Source organism: Pan troglodytes, chromosome 16 (genome assembly GCF_028858775.2).
Source record: "Pan troglodytes isolate AG18354 chromosome 16, NHGRI_mPanTro3-v2.0_pri, whole genome shotgun sequence".
In the NCBI taxonomy this organism is placed as follows: domain Eukaryota; kingdom Metazoa; phylum Chordata; class Mammalia; order Primates; family Hominidae; genus Pan; species Pan troglodytes.
In genome coordinates, this window is record NC_072414.2 from 73,262,372 (window position 1) to 73,286,566 (window position 24,195).

At 46.7% G+C, this 24,195-nt stretch overlaps 1 protein-coding gene across 11 annotated transcripts in view; it reads left to right on the plus strand.

Annotated features, from left to right (window-relative positions):
• IL16 (interleukin 16) overlaps positions 1-24,195 on the plus strand; it is a 147,112-nt gene that overhangs the window by 113,571 nt on the left and 9,346 nt on the right. For 10 of the 11 annotated variants that reach the window (XM_063793970.1, NM_001194930.2, XM_016927014.4 and 7 more), the window contains 8 exon segments: positions 2,262-2,335; positions 2,996-3,212; positions 6,071-6,188; positions 9,132-9,264; positions 13,884-13,971; positions 15,982-16,463; positions 20,622-20,772; positions 23,075-24,170. In XM_063793970.1, the coding sequence (XP_063650040.1) occupies positions 2,262-2,335; positions 2,996-3,212; positions 6,071-6,188; positions 9,132-9,264; positions 13,884-13,971; positions 15,982-16,463; positions 20,622-20,772; positions 23,075-24,170 (2,359 nt within the window). 11 annotated transcript variants of the gene reach the window in all.

The window sequence follows — 24,195 nt, forward strand, 5'->3', positions numbered from 1 at the left end:
GGGGAGCAACAAGGAAACTTAACTTTACCCATGGCTCCTCAGTTGGCCAAAAACATCTCTCACCAAAAAGTGAATATCAAAATTGTGTCGTATATGGGCATGCAGGTTACATTTATAGTTCCTGTAAAGCAAAGGTAATGCCAAGGTAAGAAATTAATATGAAAACTAGTCCCAAACCAGTGAAAACCTTGGGGTGCCAAATGGAAATAAAGGAAAAACTGGCAGTGACCTGGGGTATATGGGAATCCCATAGAAAAACAGAATATCCTGAAAATGAGTTTATAAAGATTACATACTATACTACATCAGGAAATGTCCACTGTTGAGGAGAGTCAGCAGAAATAACGAAGAGGAGTGTTAGCCCTTAACAACTTAACAGAACAATCTAAAAGAGACTATAGAATTGCTATGTTTAAAATCATTTTAAAAAGATAAAAAAAGGAATATAAACTGTAAGACAAGACCGGAACACAGTAAAAAAAAAAAAAGTGGAAGTGAAAAAAATAACTTTTGGAAATGAGCAAAAAAAGCAGTCATTGAAATAAAAAACTCAATGGATGGCTTAAACAGAAGATTAGATGCAGCTGTAAGGAGAATTAGTGAACTGGAAATTATCCAGTAGGCCACACAGATCAAAGAAGAAAAAGATGAGCACAAAAGAAATATGGAGAATAGGTTGAAAGGGTCCAAAATACATTTAATAGGAATTTTAGAAAGAATAGAGTGAAAAGGGAGAGATAATATGCAAAAAGATAGTGGCTTATAATTTTCAAGAACTGACTTAAGGCATGATATTTCTGCTTGAGGAAACACAAAATGTTTCCTTTCTCTCTAGTGCATCATAGTAAAACTGCAGAATATCAAAGACAAAGGAAAAAGAAATCTTTTCTTTCCTTTTTTTTTTTTTGAGACAGGATCTCATCCTGTAGCCCAGGCTGGAGTGCAGTGGTTCAATCACAGCTCACTGCAGCCTTGATCTCCCAGGCTCAAGTGATCCCCCACCTCAGCCTCTGAAGTAGTTGGGACTACAGGTGCATGCCACCACATCCAGCTAATATTTGTACGTTTTGTAGAAACAGGGTTTCGCCATGTTGCCCAGGGTGCCCCCATCTCAGCCTCACAAAGTGCTGGGATTAGAGGTGTGAGCCACAGTGCCCAGCTAGAAAAAGAAACCTTAAAAGAAACCAGAGAAAAAGGATGGATCATATACAATGGAACCATGATTAGGTGACAGCAGATTCATCAGTAATGACCAGGTCCAGAAGTCAGTGTAAACATAGTATTTATATCTGAGTTGCTTGGTGCAATGTTGAATTCAGAGAAAGTGCTCCCTGTTTGTGTATTGAACAAATTGAAAGAAAGGGAGAAAGTGGTTTTCTGTTCACATAGAAATGGATTTTTGGTTACAGAAAGAATGATTCTCCTACAAGTATACTGTTGTGAAAAAAGGACTTGCAGTCAAAAGATCTAAGTCCTATTTATTTATTTATTTATTTATTTATTTATTTATTTATTTTTACCATATGACTTCGGACTTCTCTGAGTTCACTTTTCTCTATTGTAAAATGGGGTCTACATTGCATTCTGGAAAATCGTAGCCAAACCACATCCACTGAGCAATCTGTAGACCTCATTCAGCATTGGTCCTGGGGATATATCATCTAATAAGACAAAATCCCTGTCCCCAACAAGCTGCCAGCCTGGCCAGGGAGTGACTCAGGGTGCAGGCCATTGATCACCACCCAGGGTGACAAGTGCAGTAGGTACAGTGTGACATGAACATAGAAAGGAGCTAAAGGTAGCAGGGGCCTAAAGATTAAGAAGGGATAGGAGGAGAAAGTGGAAGTATATTTTATTTGAGAAAATGGCATGGACAAGCATTTAACTGCACAGACCATTGTGGAAAATGCAGGTCGTGTTGCATCAGAAAATGATGCATGGGAGCAAATGGTGTGAGGGTCAGGGAGACAAGGAGGAAGGAGGTGAAGCAAAGAGGTGGGCAAGGAGCATATCCAGCCAGGACTTGTGTGCCTGGCTAAGAACCCTGGGTTTCACCCTGGAAGAGAGTGGGTGCCAGAGAAGGCCCATGTTGCTGCCCTGCCTGCTTCGCAAGGGGAGAGCACAAAATGAGAAAATGTTCTTCCAGAGCTTCGTGCATCATACAAAAAGCTGGGCAGTTGGGGAGACTAGAGTTAAAGGTAATGATAATGCCCTTTGATTGGGCAACACTCTTCTTAGCTACACTTTCTCTCTCTAAACAGGTGATGAAATTCTGGAGCTCAATGGTGAATCAATGGCTGGACTAACACATCAGGATGCTTTGCAGAAGTTCAAGGTGACCATTTCTTATCAACACGTGACCAAACTCTGGGGCCTTCAGGCAAAGAAACCAAGCTCTCAGCATCCAAACCTACAAATTCAAACTGTGGAACCCTTCACATGAGGCACCTCACTGATGCTGATCTTGGTGCAGGGTTAAAAGAAGACCTGACTCCGAAAATAATAGTGTGATCGGGATTGTTGTGGGGGATTTTAAAACTCTTTAATATTTATAAAATTGTTTTAAAACACTCTGTGTATTTATCATGGCATATTTACAAATCTGTTTTAAGTTTTTAAGATAATTGCTAAATGATATTTCTAAGTCTCCATCTAGTTAGTTCAATTCATGACTCTATCCATCCATCTATTATCAATCAATCTATCTATCTCTATCTATTCATCCATCTATCTATCCATCCATCTATTCATCCATCTATCTATCCTTCCATCTATCTATCTATTCATCCATCTATCTGGCATATGTAAATATATATAGTAGTTGTGTGTATATATACAAATATGTCATAATATAATTTGTAACATGTATGAATATATGCGCACATTTATATTTCATACACATACACACACACAGAGGTGTGTTTCCTTAAACAGTATTTCTTCATCTCACCCTGGATTGCTGCTGGGTGTTGTAGCCCTCTCTCTTTCCTTTCAGCAAGCCAAAAAGGGGCTCCTCACCCTCACCGTGAGAACCCGCCTGACGGCGCCCCCTTCCCTGTGCAGCCACCTGTCTCCCCCACTGTGCCGCTCCCTGAGCTCCAGCACTTGTATCACCAAGGACAGCAGCTCCTTCGCCTTGGAAAGCCCCTCGGCTCCCATCAGCACCGCCAAGCCCAATTACAGAATCATGGTGGAGGTTTCTCTGCAGAAAGGTAGGAGTGCTGCAGCTGCGTCCCGTGCCTGGGTCTCCCAGCACTGGCTGAGTCTCCCAGGCTTTCCTCACTTGGAATCAGTCCAGAGGCAGGGCAGGATGTTGTCTTTTAGCACATTTTACAGCTGTTGCTTGGAGCCAGGTCGAGTCTTCTGTTTATAGAAGCTCAAGACATACCATTCGAACCTAGTCAATGTGTTCTGGGTCAGTGGTTTAAATAAAGCAAAACAAAGCAAAGAAAAATTCAAACACAAAAATACCCAGAGAGAGAGAGAGAGAAACAATGGGCCAGGAGTGGTAGCGCTGCAGTAAATATGCTAAGACGCCCTGGGCAGGCCACCTTCCCTTCCCTGGGCCTCAGTTTCCCTACCTGTGGCAGATAATTGAGGTCCTTTCTACCTCTGACATTCAGGAACAGACAGCCATTCCCTTTGCCACCCCAGGTGGAGGCTCGGAGCCCTCTCTGCCTGAATGCAACCGAACTGAGACCTGGAGGATAAAGAGGAGGCAGCGAGGCACAGAGCTGGGCTCCAGCACAGGGGCCAGCATGTGTTCTAGGAGCAGAATGAAGGCCAGCATGGCTGGAGCTAGGTGGGCAGAGTGAGAGCTGACATCAGGGTACTTGGCAGAGGCAGAGAGACCCTGTGGGGCTTTGCAGCTCGATTCTCTTCTAACTGGAGTTGGAAATCCTTTAAAGATTTCTAAGCAGGGGAGTGACACATCAGCTTATGCTTCAAAAAATGTCTCCTAGGGTTCTTCATGGAGAATGGCCCATAGTGTGACAAAAGTAGAGGCTTGGAATCCACTTGCAGCCATTTGGGTCAGAGATTGGGAGTAGTGGATTTGGAGAGAAGAGGATGGGCTTGAGATATATTGTCGAAGAGGAAGGGAAGCATACATAGTTAATTCCTTGCATACAGCTTTGCCTGATGTGTGTTTTAACTCTCCTGCTAGGTTGGAAGCTCCCTGAGGCCTCAGATGCCTCTGTATGCCTGCAAGCCTGGCACAATGCTTGGCATAAGGACTAGGGGCAGACAAGTCTGTGCTGGCATGGTCCCAACAGCTGTAACCAGGGCTCCCGCAGTGCATTTGCTGAGCAGGCATAAAATGGGAAAGGCATGGCCTTGGAGTGGTGTTTCCTCTGATCACTGGCATCAGAAACACCTTAGGGAGGATTTTTGTTTGCTCATTTTATATAATGCAGCTTCTTAGACTCCACCCCCAGAGATTTTGCTTCAACAGTGTTTGTTCAACAAGTTGAGGTGAGGCCAAGGGATCCACATTCTAAACAAGTATCTTACGCAATTCTGACGCCCATTAGACTGAAAAACTTGCTCTAGTCAGGACACCTGGGCTGTGGGAAGGGCTCTGACTTTTACCAAATTCTTCATCCATAAAATGGGATTGCCAACAATTGTCACGGCCTCCCTCATGGGACTGCTGGGAGGACCAGCATGAGAAGGTGAAAACATTTGCCAAAGTGCTCTGTAAATCCTACGTGTCGAAAGAAAACTGTAAAGGGCCTTCCCCCACACTGTGCTCACTCCATCTGGTCCTCCTTGCCGACAGCTCCTCGTTTTCCAGGCATTTCCATGTTGGTGAGCCCCAGGCCCTCCTCTCCAACACTGGGGGATCCCATCCAGCCCCATGGCCCTAACACCACCTACATGCAGCTACGTTCAAACTTTCAGCTTCCACCCTGCTTTCTCCTCTGGGTTCCGGCTTCATCTGTGCAAACATCTACTCTACACGTCCCTGGGATAGTCCCAGACATCCTGACAGCACCCCCTTGCCTGTGCACCCACCTGAAGTATCCATTCCTCACTTTCCAGCACATTGCACATGTCATTTGGGCAAAGCTGAACCCCCCAGTCTTACCCTCATAACCCCGGGCTTCCATAGCCCTCCCTGCTTTGGTAAATCACGTTACCATCTGCCCAGTTACTCAAGCCAAACAGATCTCCAAGTTATTTTGATTTTATTTGTTAAGTTTCTATACTTCATCCATCAGCAAGTCTATCTTCAAAATATCTTCCATGGGCATCCGTTTCTCTCCATCTTCACTAGAGGTGAAGTCCAAGGCCACCACTGTTTCTCTCAACAGAGGCCTCTTAGCTGGTCTCCTTGCTTCCATTCTCCATGACCCATAGTTCTTTCCCTTCACAGTAGCCAGATGTGTTCATAAAAATAGGAATGAGATCATGTCACTTCCTTGTTCACAGCTCTCCTATAGCATCCCTTCTCAGTAGAGAATAAACCCGTTCACTGACATGCCATTGTTGACACAGCCCCGCTGAATCTGCGCTTGATCCCTCTCTCTCACCGTCATGTGCTGCTCTCCCATGCAGGCTGTGTCCCTGCCACACTGGCCTTTCTGGTCCTGCAACATGGCATGCTTGCTTTTGCCCTGGGGCCTTTGCGTTGGCTGTTTCTGCTTCTGAGATGCTCTGCCCCATCTCTTCACCCCTAACTCTTGTCACTTGTATTTTAGCCCAACTGGTGTCTCCTCTGAGGCCTGAAGTAGCCATCCCTCACTTTCCAGGACATTCTGCGTACATTCACCATATAATACTTATCACTCTTAGATACTGTCCTCTCTTCTCATCTAGCTCCCTCCTTCCCTTCTTCCCTTCCTCCCTCCTTCGCTCCTTCCTTCCTAGTCTTTCCCCACTATTCCTTGCCTGCCTTGGTCACTGTTCTGACCCTAGAGCGGTGCCTGCACACAACAACTACTCTGTGAATACGGGTGGGATGAAAGCTGTAATAACCAGGGGGCCATGTCTGTGGCACCCAATCGACGAGTAGGCCCCCTGGGAAAGCTCAGTCCTGGTCTCCCCACCCCGCCCTGTTCGCTTTTAGAGGCCGGCGTGGGCCTGGGCATCGGCCTGTGCAGCGTTCCCTACTTCCAATGCATCTCCGGCATTTTCGTCCACACGCTGTCACCAGGATCCGTGGCGCACCTGGACGGACGTCTCCGGTATGTCCTCACTTCTGTTTCTGAATATACCCCCGACTTACAACCAGGAAAGAAATACCTTAGAATGTCGGGATATTAATTTGGACATGAGCTATAAAGAATGATCTCGTGGTGGAGATCAGCCGCTCCGCCCGCCAGGACACCCCCTGTTGTGGGCACTGGCTGGGGAGGGGCAGGCCTCCTTCCTGCCCCCCAGGACACTCTTGGGAGATGCATTTGCAATCTGGCTCAGAGGGAGGGAGTGAGGCTTTGCACCCCAGCCCCTCTCCAGGCCACTGGGAGGGTGGGTGCTGGCTGAGCCCCCAGGGCTAGCAGGAGCGGGGTGGACAGGGTCTTTGTTCTCAGCTCCCACAGCAGAGCCAGGTGTGGGTCCTGCCAGGACCAGACCGAGGTGGGGAGGCCTAAATACCACATCCCGCTGTGGCCAGCACACCCCTGACCCTGCACACATTTGTAACCCTGAGAAATTCCAGGGCTGGGCCGGGAGGCAGAGAAGCTGGAGGGGATGTCTGAGGCCATACCCAGTGGGCTGGTTCAAGCCTGTGGCTGGAGCTGGGGTCTGTTTATCTAATAAAGTCCCACAGGTGCCTCAAAAAAAAAACCCCCAAAAACCAAACAAACAAAAAAAGAGAATGATCTGGGCATATCTCAGAGCCATGTTCCTCAAAGTGTGGTCTGGACCAGCAGAATCAATGTCAACTGGGAACTTGTTAGAAATGTGGAATCTCAGACGCCCCACCCAGACCTGCTGAACCAGGACCTGCATTCTAACAAAATCCCCATGAATGTGTATGCATGTTACAGCTTAAGAAGCATCGTCTCAGAGAATGCCAGTCCAACATAGAAAACACACTTTAACTCAGATTTAACTAATATTGAATTTACAATGACATAAATAGGAGCTTTGATGAGGTTAATCTATGAATTCTATATGGAAATGGTGGCTTAATGAGAAAAATATTAGTAAGCTGGGCACCATGGTTCACACCTATAATCCCAGCACTTTGGGAGGCTGAGGCGAGTGAATGGCCTGAGCTCAGGAGTTCAAGACCAGCCTGGGCAACATGGCAAAACCCATCTCTACTAAACATAAAAATTAGCCGAGTGTGGTGGCACCTTCCTGTAATCCCAGCTACTTGGGAGGCTGAGGCAGGAGGCTCACTTGAGCCAGGGAGGCAGAGGTTGCAGTAAGCCAAGATCGCACCATTGCACTTCAGCCTGGGCAACAGAGCAAGACCCTGTCTCAAAAAAAAAAAAAAAAAAAAAAAAGACAGAGAGAGAGAGAAAATATCAGTAAGAGAAATACAGGTTCTTTCTCCCATAAACAAAATATTTTTGGGTACTCCAGATATATTTTTTATAAATAATTTCTAAGAGAAGTTCAAATCTAATTTCTTTCAATAACTGATCTGAATTTGATGTAAAAATTTATCCTATTTAATTTGTTACAGTACTTTGCACTCTAACATTTGTGTATAGTGCAAATATATCTTCTCTCACTGGTTTTGGGTTTTCCTAAATCAGGAGAGTTTTGCCATCCTTTTAAAGGGTTTCCTACAATTGCAGTGTATGGAAAAGCCGTCCGTGCTTATGATGCTGTCTCTCTGGAGCTTCTGAATTAGAAAGGGATTTGCTGTTATCTGCGGGAGGGTGGCAGGTGATTTGCTGAGCTGCTCTGCTGGTTTGTGGCACATACTGCAGGTTCCATGTGGTTGTCTTGGTCCTAGTACCCTCGGACAGAGAGTACCTCCTTCTTAGATCTGCAGTGGAGTAGGGATTGTTCTGGAAGCTTCTGCTTTCCTTAGCATCTGGTGCTATATAACCATGGCCTTCAGTTACAGCAGTAAAAAGGAAGCAAGGGTGAAGGAGGATGAACTCAGCAGAAGGAAGTCACAGAACACAGCAGGGGACACAGGGAAATCAGCCTCAGGAGGCTAGAGTTCCAATCCTGGACCTGCTGATGACCAACTAGGCCAGGGGTCTGCAAACTGGGGCCTATCACTGTTTTGGTTTTGTTGTTGTTGTTGTTATAATAAAATTATATTGGAACAAAGCCATGCTCATTTGTTTATGCCTCGTCTATGGCCACAGCTGTCATGCTATTAATATAACAGCAGAGTTGAATAGTTTCGATAAAGACAGTACGGCAAAGCATGCAACACCAAAAATATTTACTCTCTGGCCCTTTGCAGAAAAAGTTTGTCAATTCCTGAGCAGACCTAGATCAGGGAAATCTATTCAACCTCTGCAACTCAATTTCCCTATCTCGGTCGGGAAGGGGACTGGATTATACAAATCTTCCATGTATCTATGTGACCCCGTCTTTCCTACCTTTTTTTTTTTAAGGTTTAGGTTGCTATTAACTCCCTTCCCACCTCACAACTAGAATGAATGCCATCACCTTTTCTCCTTTTTTTGCGAGAATCTCAACTGCTCTCCTGCTGAGTTATTTTTTCTCTGCCTTTTAGCACATGTAGGATGTTAGGTCCGATATTCAACATCCTGTGTGTGCTATGTTAGATCCAATCCTTCCTCCTAACTAGTCTACTTATGGGAACACAGAGGCCCAAGGAGAGGATGTGGTGGATTAAATCCTGGTTAATTGTTATTTAGTTGAATTGGCTAACCTACACCCTCAGTCTTTAATGGGCATAGTTAAATGTGAAAAGAAGGAGGAAAGTTACAGATGAACTTTTGTTAGTGTTGACCCACCGTAAATATGAAATGTCTGCTGCTTTGTGGTTGTACGGTAAGGGGGTATGGGATATGCTACTTTGGTCTGCCCTGTTCTGAGTTTTGGTCTGGTGGCTAGCGGGGTCTACTTATTCCTGTGATTTTTATATCTCATCAAACAGCCCAGCCAGGAGTGGGCCCCTGGGGCAGTGACTGTTCAAATGTCTCATTGATTCACTTACTGATGGCTTCTTATCGATGCTTGCACAGGTGTGGGGACGAGATTGTGGAAATCAGTGATTCCCCGGTGCACTGCCTGACGCTCAATGAAGTCTACACGATCCTGAGTCACTGTGATCCCGGTCCAGTCCCCATCATTGTTAGCCGACATCCAGACCCACAGGTAACACCCACTGGGTTATCCTCTTCTTCTCAGGCTCACTCGTTCAGTACCAAAATTGGAACAAGAAATAGATGAAAACAGAGATGTTGCTGGCTGGGTTTGTACCTGAATTCCCAAGAATCCCTTCCAAGTTTCTGTAGTAAGAATTGTCTGCAGCAGAGGTCCACTAACAAACTCCTAGATATCAGAGGCAATTGACATTAACTTAGGGAAGCTCTTACAGCTGAGTTATAAGCTCTGGGGCAGGAAAATAGAGACCCAGGGTCCCAGCTAGTAGACCAAGAGATTTATTCATTTATGCATCTAGTAGGTACCCACTGTGGGAATGTCTGGAGGTAGGTACTGAAGATACAGAGGCAAGTTCATAGCACACAGTCCTGCCCTGCAGAAGCTCACGGTATCAATAAAGAGCCTGACATACAAATAATTGCAAAACAGAGATGGTAAGTCCTATGAGAATACAGGAATGTAGCAGGGAATGGTTGATAAAGTAAAAAAATACCAGAGGTTAGTTTTCTCCAGGCAGAGAATATAAGGAAGATCATTCCAGGCAGTGGGAACACAAAATTCAATGTCACAGAGTCAAAAAGGGACCTGACATGGAAGGAGAGGAGTGGGTTCTGTGGGGCTGGAATGTAGGGTACTAGGTAAGAGTGACTGAGAACAGATGTTGGCAGGGCATTGGGGTTACACTGCAGAGGGCTTTCAACAGGATACTAAAGAGTTTGCATTTTATTCTACATAGTGAGGAGCTATGGGAGGTCTGGAGCTGTAGAAGGAGCATGTTCATATTTTAATTTTTAAACCTTTGATTGCACTGTAGAAGACAGGATAGAGTGGGCGGAGTGTGGGGTTTGTAAGAGGAAGGAAGCTGATGGTGAGAGCCTGAACTACACAGCAGCCATGAGAAGAGAAAAGAGAAGGGGCAATGTATTAGTCTGTTCTCCCGCTGTTGATAGACACATACCTGAGACTGGGTAATTTATAAAGAAAAAGAGATTTAATAGACTTACAGTTCCATGTGGCTGGGGAGGCCTCACAATCACGGCAGAAGGTGAAGGGCATGTCTTACATGGTGTCAGACAAGAGAGAATAAGAGCCAAGTGAAAGGGGAAACCCCTTATAAAATCGTCAGATCTTGTGAGACTTATTCACTATCATGAGAACAGAATGGGGGAAACTGCCCCTGTGACTCAATTATCTCCCACCAGGTCCCTCCCACAACATGTGGGAATTATGGGAGCTAAAACTCAAGATAAGATTTGGGTAGGGACACAGACAAACCATATCAGGCAACATGAGGCAATGCTTGGGAAGACTCAACAAGAGCTGCTGGGCAAGTGGCTCTGGGGTAAGAGAGGGAGGAACCGAAGATATCTCGAATATTTTTAGATTGGAAGACTGAGCAATGGTCTTCCACCAGAAGAGAGAAGAGGAGAAGGTAGCAGGCTTGGGAGGGAGAGAAGAGCATGATCTTAGTGTGGGACATAGTGAGGTGGAGGTACCATGGGGTGTTCAGGTAAAGATGCCCAGTAGGCAAGTTAGACTTAGGGCTGATAGCAACTATAACAGGAACCCAGGCTGGAGCTAGACTTGGGGGTTGAATCCCTGCTGTTGGTGAGAGCTCTGGGGAACCTGGAATAATCACCACAAAGAATTATTTAATCTTAGTATGCACCAGGCATGTTTTCCAAAGATGTGACCCACACAACTGCATTTAGTTGTTGTGCAGCCTCCTGAAATCAGTGTGATATTTCCCCCCAACTCACAGATGAGGAAACTGAGGCTTAGAAAGGACAAATAAGTTTCCCAATGGTGAAGCTACTAAGTAAAGAAGCTAAGATTTAAATCCAGCAAAGCCTGTGCTTTGAACTCACTGACTCCCAAACTCCCGGTGACACTTGGACAGAGTGGAGTAATGAGGAAAATCAATATATAATGGTGTGGTGGAATTCAAACCCAGCCCCATTCTGTGGATTGCACACTGGGGCTAAACACAATCAGAGACAAGCAAACTTCTTAATTAAGGCAAACAAATAATTGGCCTAAATCTCTGGACAATACAAGAAAAGAAAGAGGTCCCAATTAATTTGTCATTTCCTCTTGCTGCTTTTAGGACTACGGCAGAGAATCAGTGGAGTAGGGGTCAGGTTGTGGGCAAATGCTGTAGCCCTGGGCTTAAGGAATGTGCATTCTCCCAGAGAGATGGGACACACACACAGAGGCCACAGAGGTGAGGGCCTTGAGAGTGAGGGAGCTGGAGTTCCAGCTGCTCAGATAAGGGAGCCAGGCCAGAAAGGACAGGTAAGGTTTAGAGCAGCAGAAAGACAAAGACACCCTAGGCAGTGGAGATCCAGGGGCACAGGCATAGGGCAGAGAGAAGAGAGCCAGGCCCAGCAGCAGAATGCCTGGCATGTGTCCAGTCTGCTGCTTGCTTATGGTTAATTTGGGCAACTCATCTAACCTCCAAGAGCCTCTGGTTCCTCAACTCTGACATAGGGGAGTGGTCTTTACCTTACAGGACTGTTGTGGATGGTAACTCTCCTCTATTAAGAGTTTACCATCTGCCAGGCATTGTGCCCCAGACTTTAAGTGATTTATTTATTGTTGTTTATTGTGGTAAAATACACATAACATAAAATTTACCATCTTAACCATTTTTTAAGTGTACAGTTCAGTGGCATTAAGGACATTCTCGTTGTGCAACCATTGCCACCATCTGTCTCCAGAACTCTTTCCATCTTTCAGAATTTAAACTCTACCAGTTAAACAAGCCCCTATGTTCTCCTACCAGCAAGTCCTGGGAACCACCATTTTACTTTCTGTCTCTGTGATTTTGACTACTCTACGTTCATCGAAGTGGAATCATATAAAATGGGTCCTTTTGTGTCTGGCTTATTTGACTTTGCGTAATGTCCTCAAGGTTCATTTATGTTGTAGCACGGGCCAGAATTTCCTTCCTTTTTAAGGTCGAATAATCTTCTAGTGTGTGTATGTGTGTATGTGTGTGTGTGCGTGTGTGTGTATCACATGCTGTTTATCATCTGTTTTTGGGTACTTGGGTTGTTTCCACCTTTTGACTGTTGTGAATAATGCTACAATGAACGTGGAGTACAGATTCCTCTGAGATACTGACTTACCTTCTTTTAGGGTATATACCCAGAAGTGGAATTTCTGGGTCATATGGTAATTCTATTTTTAAGTTTTTGAGGAGCCTTCAAACTATTTTCCACAGTGGCTACACCATTTTACATTCTTATCAACAGAGCCCAAGGGTCCCGATTTCTCCATATCCTTGCCAATACTTTGTTATTTTCTTTTCGTTTTTTGAGACTGAGTCTCACTCTGTCACCCAGGCTCTAGCGCAGTGGCACGATCTTGGCTCACTGCACTGGGTTCAAGTGATTCTCCCACCTCAGCCTCCCTAGTAGCAGGGATTACAGGTGTGTACCACTGCACAGGCTAATTTTTGTATTTTTAGTAGAGATGGGCTTTCACCATGTTGGTCAGCCTGGTCTCGAACTCCTGACCTCAAGTGATCTGCCTGCCTCAGCCTCCCAGAGTGCTGGGATTAGAAGCATGAGCTACCATGACCAGCCTCTTTTCTTTTTGTTTATAGTAGCCATCCTAATGTCCTAATGTGTGTGAGGTGGTAACTCAGTGTGGTTGTGATTTGCATTTACCTAATCATTAGTGATGTTGAGCACTTTTTCATTTGCTTTTTGGCTGTTTGTATATCTTCTTTGAAGAAATGTCTAATCAGGTTCTGTGCCCAGTTTTTAATCAGGTTGTTTTGTTGTTGTTGTTGTTGCTGAGTTGTAGGAGTTCTTTATATAATCTGCAACTCAACTATTTATCTGAAATATGATTTGCAAATATTTTCTCCAATTCTATGAGTTGCCTTTTCAATCTGTTGATGATGTCCTTTTGATGCACAGAAGTTTTTGATTTTTACATAGTCCAATTTATCTATTTTTTTTGTTTCCTGTACTTTTGATGTCAAATAATTTATTTTTAAAAAACCTGTCCTCATTTTGAAGTGGGTTTTATTATTGTTATTATTTTACAGAAGGAAGAAATGGAGGCTCAGGAGGTTAAGTAACTTGTCTAGGTGTTAACACCTAGACAGCAGAGGAACCGGGACTAGAACACAAGCCTTTTTGACTCTAAGACTCATGCTCTTAACTATTACTCCAAAGTGATAATAAACTGTGAGTCACAGCTCAGACAGTATAATAGTGATTGTGATGATTACGATATTGTTGATAATGATGATGTCATGACAGCATTGCCAAGAATGGACTAGCTCATAGAGATAACCTATGAAGTGGTAACTTTGCCTAGAATTTTCCAGCAAGTAGTGGGGAGAAGGTTGGAGAGTTGAGGGGGCCTCCTTGGGAACCCCTGCATTGATAGACTTTGGACTTTATCTAGAAGATACTGAGGAACCATTGATTCCCGGGGTATTTCTGGAAATGGAATTCATCAGCTATTTGCAGAGTGGGTTGAAAGGAAAATAATTTAGAGTCCAGTGGCCCAGCTTTGGAGCTGGTACGGGGCTGGGAGCCTGATGCAGGAGCTTCTACTGTTTGTTTGAGGAGATGACTGATATTTTCTAGGTCTCTGAACAGCAACTCAAAGAAGCTGTGGCCCAGGCTGTGGAAAACACCAAGTTTGGAAAGGAGAGGCATCAGTGGAGTCTGGAAGGTAAGACAAATGGTGAACTTTGATGTAAAATATCTTTGCCTTCTTAGAAAGTTTAGGATTTATCCATTAACTCATCCTCTATCCAAGGAATAGTAACAGCATTTACCATAGACCAGAATAGTATGTAGACAAAGGCTGAAAACTAGCAGCCCACCAGCTAAATTTAGCTTATATTTTTGCTTTGTTTGGAAGACACAAGATTTTAAAAGCATCTGAATTTAAATTGCTATAAATGTGCCAGGCTCTCTCCAGCTCCCTATGGTCTCCACCATTCCCTTTATCCTGTACCAAGTTGCCATTCACACAATAGCCCCTGTAGGCATTTGAGTTTGCAGCCCCTAGTTTATAATAATAGAATATTAGAAAAACTAACATTTGGGAATATAATTCTGACATTTATTTAATTCTTATAATTCTTATAATAAATCAGAGACTATGCTAATTCATGCATTCACACATAATTTTTATGCAAATTTTATAAGAAAAAGTGAGGCCCTCAGAGACTCTCTTACTCAAAGTCATACCACTAGAGCACAGAGGCTCTGGAATGGAAATCCAGCTGGCTTGACTCCCATGCCTAGCCATTGGGCATTAATCACGTCTACCATGGAACATCCTTATGAAAGAACAACATGCAACCATTGGCACTGATATTGACAAGAAATTAAATGATCTGGGGAAATGTTCAGAGAAAAGAACAGAACACAGTTTATTTCAGCTCTGGTTTATTATTTCTACCCACCCAACATGCATATATGCTCTGGAAAGCATGACAGAGAAACTCACCAAAATTTTGACAGTAGTTATTTCTGGCTGATAGGAACACAGGTGAAGTGAATTTTTACTTTCATTCCTTCCTCTTTGTGGCTGAGTTTTCTCTAAGGAGGATGCATTATTTCATGATCAGGAAAAAAAACTTTTTATTTAAAGAGAAAGTGAGTTAGGAGCTTGGCTGGCCTTGGTTGTCTCTCATGGGGCTCCTCTGGCTTTCTTGGTCTCTCAGAATGAGCTGGAATTTGAGCAAGAGACTAGATTTCAATCCTCTCCCACCCCTTCAAGCTGTGATTTTAGGAAAGGGGCACCCTTGACAGCTTACCACTAGAGAGAAGGGCCTCTCAAGGATATGTGGGTAGCCCTAGTGCTGGAAACTAGGGTAGGGGGTACTGAGAACCAGGAAGAAGGGCTAATGGGGAGGGAGGGAGGAAGGTGCAGTGGCTAAGAAATAGCGGCTTTCTGCCCTCACCTCACCCTCAACTGGAAAGAAATAGTGACTTCTTCGTGTAAGATTCAAAGTGCCTTGACAGGTAGTTTCTCTGTCTTTGTTATTGAGCCTCAAAATAACCCCAGTGGCTTTAAAATTATCATCCTCATTTTACAGATGCAGAAATGGAGTTGGGTCCCCCAGGAAGCTAACTCTGAGATGGAGTTTGGTCTGCAGGCAGTGTCCTGGGGATCACTACCTGTGGCAGGGAGGGGAGCAGGCAGGGTAGACAGAGGGAGGATGGAGCTGAGGTGCACACCCAACAGCTTCAGCCAAGCCCTGGAGCTCTGCAGCCAAAGTCCCCATTAGAGTTGTCCTACGTTGGCCAACATAGCTGGGCCTCTGTAACCCTATCTCCAGCAGTCCCTGGAGATGGGCTGCCCCCTTGGACAAGACAGCTGTCTGCAGCTGTGGCAGCCCCTGGAGGGACCCACAGCTGAAAGTAGTCTGCCAGCAGCACTCCCCACAGCTGGGACACCAAGCCCTTCCTCGATGGGTGATCTGGGTGGCATATCTCCATATACGTCAGTCATAGGCTCAGAAAGCTTGAATGATTTTCCCAACCCAAAGTCATACAGCTCGCCAGGGACCAACACCAAGACTGCCATACTCCAGATCCACAGCGACTTCAGATAAGAAGCAGATGGCCGATGTGCAGTGTGCTGCCCGTGGCAGTCACAGGCGAGGCCAGGGGGTGTTTCTGTTTTCTGAAGCTCAGCTGTGAAGATTCCCTTGTGCTTCCCACACAGGTGTCAAAAGGCTGGAAAGCAGTTGGCACGGGCGGCCCACCTTGGAGAAGGAACGAGAGAAGAACTCAGCACCCCCGCATCGCAGGGCTCAGAAGGTCATGATCCGCTCCAGCAGTGACAGCAGCTACATGTCTGGGTCCCCAGGGGGAAGTCCTGGGAGTGGCAGTGCTGAGAAGCCATCCTCTGACGTGGACATCAGCACACACAGCCCCAGCTTGCCTCTGGCACGGGAGCCAGTGGTGCTTTCTATAGCATCCTCCAGGCTGCCCCAGGAGAGCCCACCCCTCCCAGAGAGCCGGGACAGCCACCCGCCGCTGAGACTGAAGAAACCCTTTGAGATTTTGGTGAGAAAGCCTACGTCCTCCAAGCCCAAGCCTCCACCCAGAAAATACTTTAAAAGTGACAGTGACCCTCAGAAGAGTCTGGAAGAGAGAGAGAACTCCTCATGCTCTTCTGGGCACACCCCACCCACCTGTGGCCAGGTAAGAGGATGGGTCCACAGGTTGAGTGTTTCCAGGACCAGACTCAAATCTTGAGCATGGGCAAATTAGCAAGTTAGTGTTAGCAGGGCCAGAATGAAAGTTTCTCCTGCTCCACCAGAGAGAAACTGTTGCTTAGGACTCAGCTGAGGACTGACCATGAAAAGATGGGTTTGAAGGTTGACAGATAATTGAAGTCCCAGTCCTGCTTGCTGGCATCTGGGTTCCCACCCATAACACACTGGAATTTAAGGTTCCTTTCTTGTGTCATTTTTCACTCACCATGAAGGAAAAATACCAGGGCCCCTGCAGGGTCTCAGTCTTTGCATGTGGATCTTTGAGTGTCCTGCTTGTAGGGAGAATAGTGGCTTAAATAACTAAAAAGGGGCCTGGCACGGTGGCTCATGCCTGTAATCCCAGCACTTTGGGAGGCTGAGCCGGGTGGATCATGAGCTCAGGAGTTCAAGACCAGCCTGGCCAAGATGGTGAAACCCTGTCTCTACTAACAATACAAAAATTAGCCGGGTATGGTGGCAGGTGCCTGTAATCCCAGCTACGCAGGAGGCTGAGGCAGGGAATTGCTTAAACCCGGGAGGCGGAGGTTGCAGTAAGCCAAGAACGTGCCACTGCACTCCAGTCTGGGCGACAGGGCAAGACTCTGTCTCAAAACAAAACAAAACAAACAAACAAAAAAACAACTAAAAAGGGACAAGAGCTGCTTACCCTGCTTCGTAAGTGAGTGGACTGGTATGGTTTTGAGAAACTGGCTCCTATTTCTTTCCCAGTTATCTTTGCCTCCTCACTTCCTTAGGCGTGGATCCTTGGGGAGACCCCACCAATCTGTTAATTGGGGCTGCATGTAGTGGCTCCTTCCAAGGGCTATTGTGAGGATTAAAGGTAACCACTTAAGGCAAGTACCTGACAGCATCTCAGGCATATTAGCATTCATTGCCATGATCTTTCCCCATCAGGCCCCTTAAAGCCCTCCTTTCCACCCCTTGCATAAAAGGCAGACTGACTGACAGACAGCTGCTGTGTCTAGAACCATTTTATGCGCAGGCTAACCACACTGAGTACTTTCATGTACATTGTGTCAATTAAATCTTACAACCACCTGATGGTGAGAGTCCCAGTTGTGCAAAGAGGGAACTGAGAAACTCACTCAAGTTCACATTGCTAGTGGGTCACGGTTACCCACTATGCAATGCTGAGTTTCCCATCCTTACCCAGAAGCTGCCTCCCCCATCACGGAATGGCCCTGCAGGGGCCCTGGCCCTTCCCTTAAGCACACCGTGGGCAGGTGGGAGGGGGCCTCTGGAAATCCCCTAAAACAATCTACAGTGAGGGTTGGCAAGCTTCAGGAGGGGTAGTGGTGGAGACGGGATGTTGAGTAGGAGGGGTGAAAGTGAAGGAGGGAGGAGGAAGCCAGGTTACTAAAAAGGAAGTGCAGTTTTGCAGAGCGCTGGCAGGATGTGGCTGGTTAGCAACACATGATGGAGTTCTCAGATGGATCTGTTCTCCCACCCCCTCTTTTAAGCCCATATTTCATTTTCCCTTGGGCCTGAGACCTATGAGTCCAGAAGGGCAAATCAGGAGCAGCCAGCTGAGAAGCCAGTCATTTTGCCTTCCTCCTGGAGGCCCAGAAAAGGAGTGCAGTTGCCGCAGCAGGTCTGTCCCAGTGATGCCCTTGGCAGAGCCACATAGGGTCAGGGAATATTCCCAAGTAAGGTGTCTGGAGAAGGAACTGGGGTGTCCTCAGGGAAGCCCAGGCAAGGAACTTCCCCACAGGTCATCTTTCATGCCCTGTGTGCCTCAGCAGAATACAGGGCTCCCTCCTGTACCTGCCCCCCAACAGCACCATCTCCTGGAGACAAGGCCGTTCTGCAGCTGCCCTCCTCTGTCTGCTCTGGTCTGTCCCACGTGGCCAGCAGATCCTTCTCCCACAAACATTTCCATAAAAGCAATCAGCACGACATACTTTTATTGGGCACTGGGAGTGGGGGGGTGTCACAGAGAAAGGATCATAGCACGCAATAAAAAACAGGAAGCAATTTGCTTGAGGTCACTCTCAAAATTTCCTTGACCGTTCCTGGGGATTTCTCACTGGATGTTTTCTTCCGTGGCCACAGTGTCCACTGTCTCACCCTCCCACTTTTCCCTCCCTGCAGTCTTTTCTCTACAGGGTCCCAAGACTGTTGTCAAGCTGCTATGGATGACCCCCAAATCTTTCCCACCTACTCTAATTCAAGGGGACCTAACTCTCACAACCAATATGAACTTTGGGATATTTTCTTCAACAAAAAACTAACATCCCTCTTATAGAAAATCAGCCTAAACTCTCACCCGTGCTTAAAAAAACTTGCAACACACAACAGGATTTTCGAAGAATCCTTTCTTAGAAAACAAACAAAAAAACCAAACAAAAACGTACTTTCTCCCCTCTATGCTGAATCCGCTCTCTCCCTCTTTCCTTCTTTCTCTTCTCCCTCCCTCATCCACCAAGCACGGTTCCAGGAAACACTAGTAAGAGAAAAATTTGTGTAAAATCAAATTTATTTCAGGGGCTAATTCTGAAGTCTCCCATGAAGAGGATGCAATATTAGATGTGTTGATGAAAAGACAAAACACATTTGTGCTGTTCTAAGATGTAAAGCTGCAGTGACTGCAGTCGGTATCACATGTGGCTGCCTGTAAAAGAGCTAACAATTCATGAATGTCAACAGGTGTCAACTTACAGAGCTCCCAACTGGGTGAAATTAAATTTCATCCCCATGTCATTTCTCTTGTGGACAAGAGTCTTAGAGATCATCAGGCCAATATTTGGAGCTTCTAATGCCATGACTCAGCCTTACTTTTTTTAAGGGCTAGTTTGAGAAGCTCAATGATTCCTTTGAAATTGGTTGATCTCTCAATATTTCATAATGCTCTCCTAAAGCTCAGTTCTACAGTAGGGAACTCGAGCTGAGGCAATGCTCTGTGAATACATTTCTAGCTTTTGTAGACCTTTCCTTCCTCCAAAATGTTTATTGTCAATGTAGATCTTAAATTTCAGGTCATGGATATTTGCCATTTCTTTTTTAGTCCCAAAGGATGCATTTGTTCCTTCCTCTTTCCTTCCTCTCTGGAAGGAAGCCTGCAGCCATGTCAAATGGCCCATCATTACACAAATCTGGAATGAACCGGACGTGGAGGCCACCGCAGTATAGCAAAGCATTTCTCTTGCAGACAATCAAATACAGGTGGCATCATTTTGATGATGTCTGCTTTCCCAATCTTTTTTTTCCAGATGGGTATTATGTTTGGTTGGGCTATGTCTCTGGAACACTATTTTTCTGCCTCTCTGCCTGCAAAATTCTTACTCTGTTTATGAAGCAGACAGAAAGCACTTCTCTAGGAAGCCTTCTCCACCTCTGGGATGGAACTAGTCTCTCTTGTTTCCTCTGGGCCCTGACAGTACCTTAAGCACACTGTGTGATAATCCAAACTCTTCAAGTATTGCATAGCTATTCAGAGCCTGGTTCATCTTGTCCCTAGGCTGTTTTGGGAGGACCCCCAAGGCTGCATCCAGGCTCAGTGGTGGAAACAATTCTGCAACAGATTGAGGGATGTCACCCTAGGTGCCACAGAGGGGAGCAATGGCACAGGTGCTGAGTATCTGTCATCTTTTGCAGAACACTTACTAAATATTTGAAGAGTGCTTAACAAGTGACAGCAATTGACAAGCATTTTCCTGAGTGCTCTAACCTTAGGGAACACTAGCTGCCAGGTTTTTTGCTGCCTTGTTTCTACGCTGCCCTATACCCTCCTGGGGTGGGTAGTTCACCAGGATGCAGTTGTAACTGAAGCAATGCCAGTCCCTCCACACTCAAAGCCTTTTGTTCCTATCACAAAGAGCCAGGGTCTTCAAGTATGTCAACAGTATGAGCCCATGACCTGGATACCAGGTTGCTGGAAGTCAAGGGATGCTGTGCATGTCTAGGAGGTGCTGGCTCTGCCATGTCAGCACCAAGGAGAAAAGAATCCTCTTTACATGGCTGCTGATGAACTTCTCATTGAAAGCAGCTCAATATCCGTTTTTCCGTCCCAATCAAAGCGTGTCTCGCCTTCTCACAGCTTGAGGCTACCGTTTTGACATGGTCTCGCTTCCTGTTTACACCACAGGAAGCCAGAGAGCTGCTGCCACTGCTGCTACCACAGGAAGACACAGCAGGGAGAAGCCCTAGTGCCTCTGCCGGCTGCTCAGGACCTGGTATCGGCCCACAGACTAAGTCCTCCACAGAGGGCGAGCCAGGGTGGAGAAGAGCCAGCCCAGGTAAGCTTTCATTGAGATCTTCCAAAAGGAAGGGTCTTTTGAAAAAAGGTGCAGGGATAAGATAAGAGCACAAATTGGCCTGAGGATCAGAGTGCTCTGCATTGACATCACCACTGGACCTGGCTGATCAACAGTCAAGGGTTCCAGGTGCTGGGCAGCAGCACCGTGGAGATGCTGTCCAGGGTGGGGAGCCTCCTGGGTGGACGGGTGATGCTGTGGGGGTGGCAGCAGGAATGCAGGCCATTCTGGATAATTGGGAGGATGGAGCTCTTGGAAGAGGTCCAAAGACACACCCACCCAGCCATCCTGGGCAGCTGCCTCTAGGGTGCCAACATTCCAGTTGCAACAGTCCTGCTGCATTCAGGATTTCTGAGTCAGAGAATGCAATGCCAGAAAAGTATAAATAGCATCTGCCAGTGGTCACCTCCTCCATGAGGTGGATAGCAAGGGTGTGTCCACATGGTACACCTGACAATGCTAAGACCTGACTTGAATATTTATTTGCTTGCTAGAGAGAGCATAGGACTTGAAGTCAGGGAATCCTGGATCTGTCTGTCATTAGTATGATTCTGAGCAACCTACTTTGCCTTTCTGAGCCCAGATTCACTCATCAGCAATGTGTGGAAGAGCACGCAGACCCCAAGCATATGATGCATTCAGCAAGCACACATTGAATGCTGGTTTCGTGAGGCCCTGTGCTAGATGCTGGGGGGAGAGAGAGAAAGGGATGAGACCAGGTAGTCAGGTCCTGCCTCCAAGGAGCAACTAGTAGTGGCAGGAAATAAACATATAGACTATAAAACATATGACTGTTTGAGAAACACTACAGAAAAGCTCATGAAAGACTTTTGGAGGGCTAAGGGACATTTTGGAAAGATCTAGCACATCTCACCCAGAGCAGAGGCCCTGTGGGTGGAGGCTCCTCTCCCTTAGTCACCCTAATTGAGGAACATACTAGCAAAAGCAAACGCCTCAGTGTTTAACTGACAGGAGGTTGTCACTCCAATCTGCAAAGGGCTTGCCTGTGGAACCTCTGCCTCCTGATTCTCACAACAGCACCTTACAGCCAAGCCATTCAAAAATGCAGAAACAGGCTGGAGGCCTGGGCTCACTTGCCCAAGGCCAGTCTCTTAGATTGTGCAGAATTTCTCTTTGATATCATCAAGGTGTAATGCTCCATGATTCACTTCTTTTGAAACCTGGCACTGAGACAAGGGACAGGAGGGATCAGAGTTCCTTAAACTGGGTTGCGTTCCAGTAGCAAGCATCCCCCAAGGCACACAGGCCAGCCTCCCTCTGCCCCTGGGAAAGAGAGCCAGGACACACTCTCCCCTACCCATGCAGATATGATGCTGGTTCAATGCTGGCTTCTGAGAAAGACTCCTATGTGCTCCAGAGCATGCCTGAGGTCCTGGCTGGCACAGAGCAGGTTGCACATTGCAATCCCCTGCTCATCACATTCCCAACACCCAGGCTGCATCCCAGGTATCTTCAGTCAGTACCTAGGGGTGGGCGTCAGTATTTTTCAGGGCCCTCCAGATTCCAGTATGTAGCCAAGGTGGAGGATCCTACTTCACAGATTTCTTTCTACCTGGAACCTTTTCATCAGCTTTTGAGGGAGGGAAAACACTCCTTTGCCGAGAGCAAGCTGATCAATGACCTGTGTATAGGCAGAGCAGCAAACACACGGCTTCAGGGCCAGGCAGGTACATACATGGGAAATGCTGGCTGGGTGAGAGGGAGCGTGAAGAGCTGTGGGAAGCCGAAGTGGTCCCATCAGAAGCTGTGCACAGGCATCTTGCTTTTTAATGACACGGGTAGGTCAAAGCACAAACAGCTGCCAACTCATGACCTTTGTCTTAAAAGTTTAAACGGCAAGAGAACTGCTTTGGCTTTTACGCATTTAACATGGTATCTTGGAGGCTCCTTAGTGCAGTAGAAAGGACATGAACTTCAAGAGTCAGGAGACACAGGGTCTCGCCTGAGCACTGCCATCAGATGGCCCCTTACCCTTCTTGAAATGTAATATGCCAGAGGTCGGCCCAGATATTCTCTGAGCACCCTTCCAGGCCTAAAACACTAGGATACTGTGAGATTAACTCCTACTTCTGGTTCTTCACTCCTGCCTGTTGGCAGCTCAGTCAGGTAATAGCACCTGGAGTTCACCCACCTGGGTGTCCCCCACTTCTGCTAATCTCCTCCTCTTGAATCCTTCTTGCTATTCAGCTTGGAAACTAGAATTTAGGAAGAAAAGTCACTGTATGATGTAATGCACAGCTTTGGCCTTGTTTCTGCACTGTAGTGACCCAAACGTCCCCGATAAAACACCCACTGCTTAAGAGGCAGGCTCGGATGGACTATAGCTTTGATACCACAGCCGAAGACCCTTGGGTTAGGATTTCTGACTGCATCAAAAACTTATTTAGCCCCATCATGAGTGAGAGCCATGGCCACATGCCTCTACAGCCCAATGCCAGCCTGAATGAAGAAGATGGGACACAGGGCCACCCAGATGGGACCCCACCAAAGCTGGACACCGCCAATGGCACTCCCAAAGTTTACAAGTCAGCAGACAGCAGCACTGTGAAGAAAGGTCCTCCTGTGGCTCCCAAGCCAGCCTGGTTTCGCCAAAGCTTGAAAGGTTTGAGGAATCGTGCTTCAGACCCAAGAGGGCTCCCTGATCCTGCCTTGTCCACCCAGCCAGCACCTGCTTCCAGGGAGCACCTAGGATCACACATCCGGGCCTCCTCCTCCTCCTCCTCCATCAGGCAGAGAATCAGCTCCTTTGAAACCTTTGGCTCCTCTCAACTGCCTGACAAAGGAGCCCAGAGACTGAGCCTCCAGCCCTCCTCTGGGGAGGCAGCAAAACCTCTTGGGAAGCATGAGGAAGGACGGTTTTCTGGACTCTTGGGGCGAGGGGCTGCACCCACTCTTGTGCCCCAGCAGCCTGAGCAAGTACTGTCCTCGGGGTCCCCTGCAGCCTCCGAGGCCAGAGACCCAGGTGTGTCTGAGTCCCCTCCCCCAGGGCGGCAGCCCAATCAGAAAACTCTCCCCCCTGGCCCGGACCCGCTCCTAAGGCTGCTGTCAACACAGACTGAGGAATCTCAAGGCCCAGTGCTCAAGATGCCTAGCCAGCGAGCACGGAGCTTCCCCCTGACCAGGTCCCAGTCCTGTGAGACGAAGCTACTTGACGAAAAGACCAGCAAACTCTATTCTATCAGCAGCCAAGTGTCATCGGCTGTCATGAAATCCTTGCTGTGCCTTCCGTCTTCTATCTCCTGTGCCCAGACTCCCTGCATCCCCAAGGAAGGGGCATCTCCAACATCATCATCCAACGAAGACTCAGCTGCAAATGGTTCTGCTGAAACATCTGCCTTGGACACGGGGTTCTCGCTCAAGTGAGTTTCTACACCCGGTGTTTCT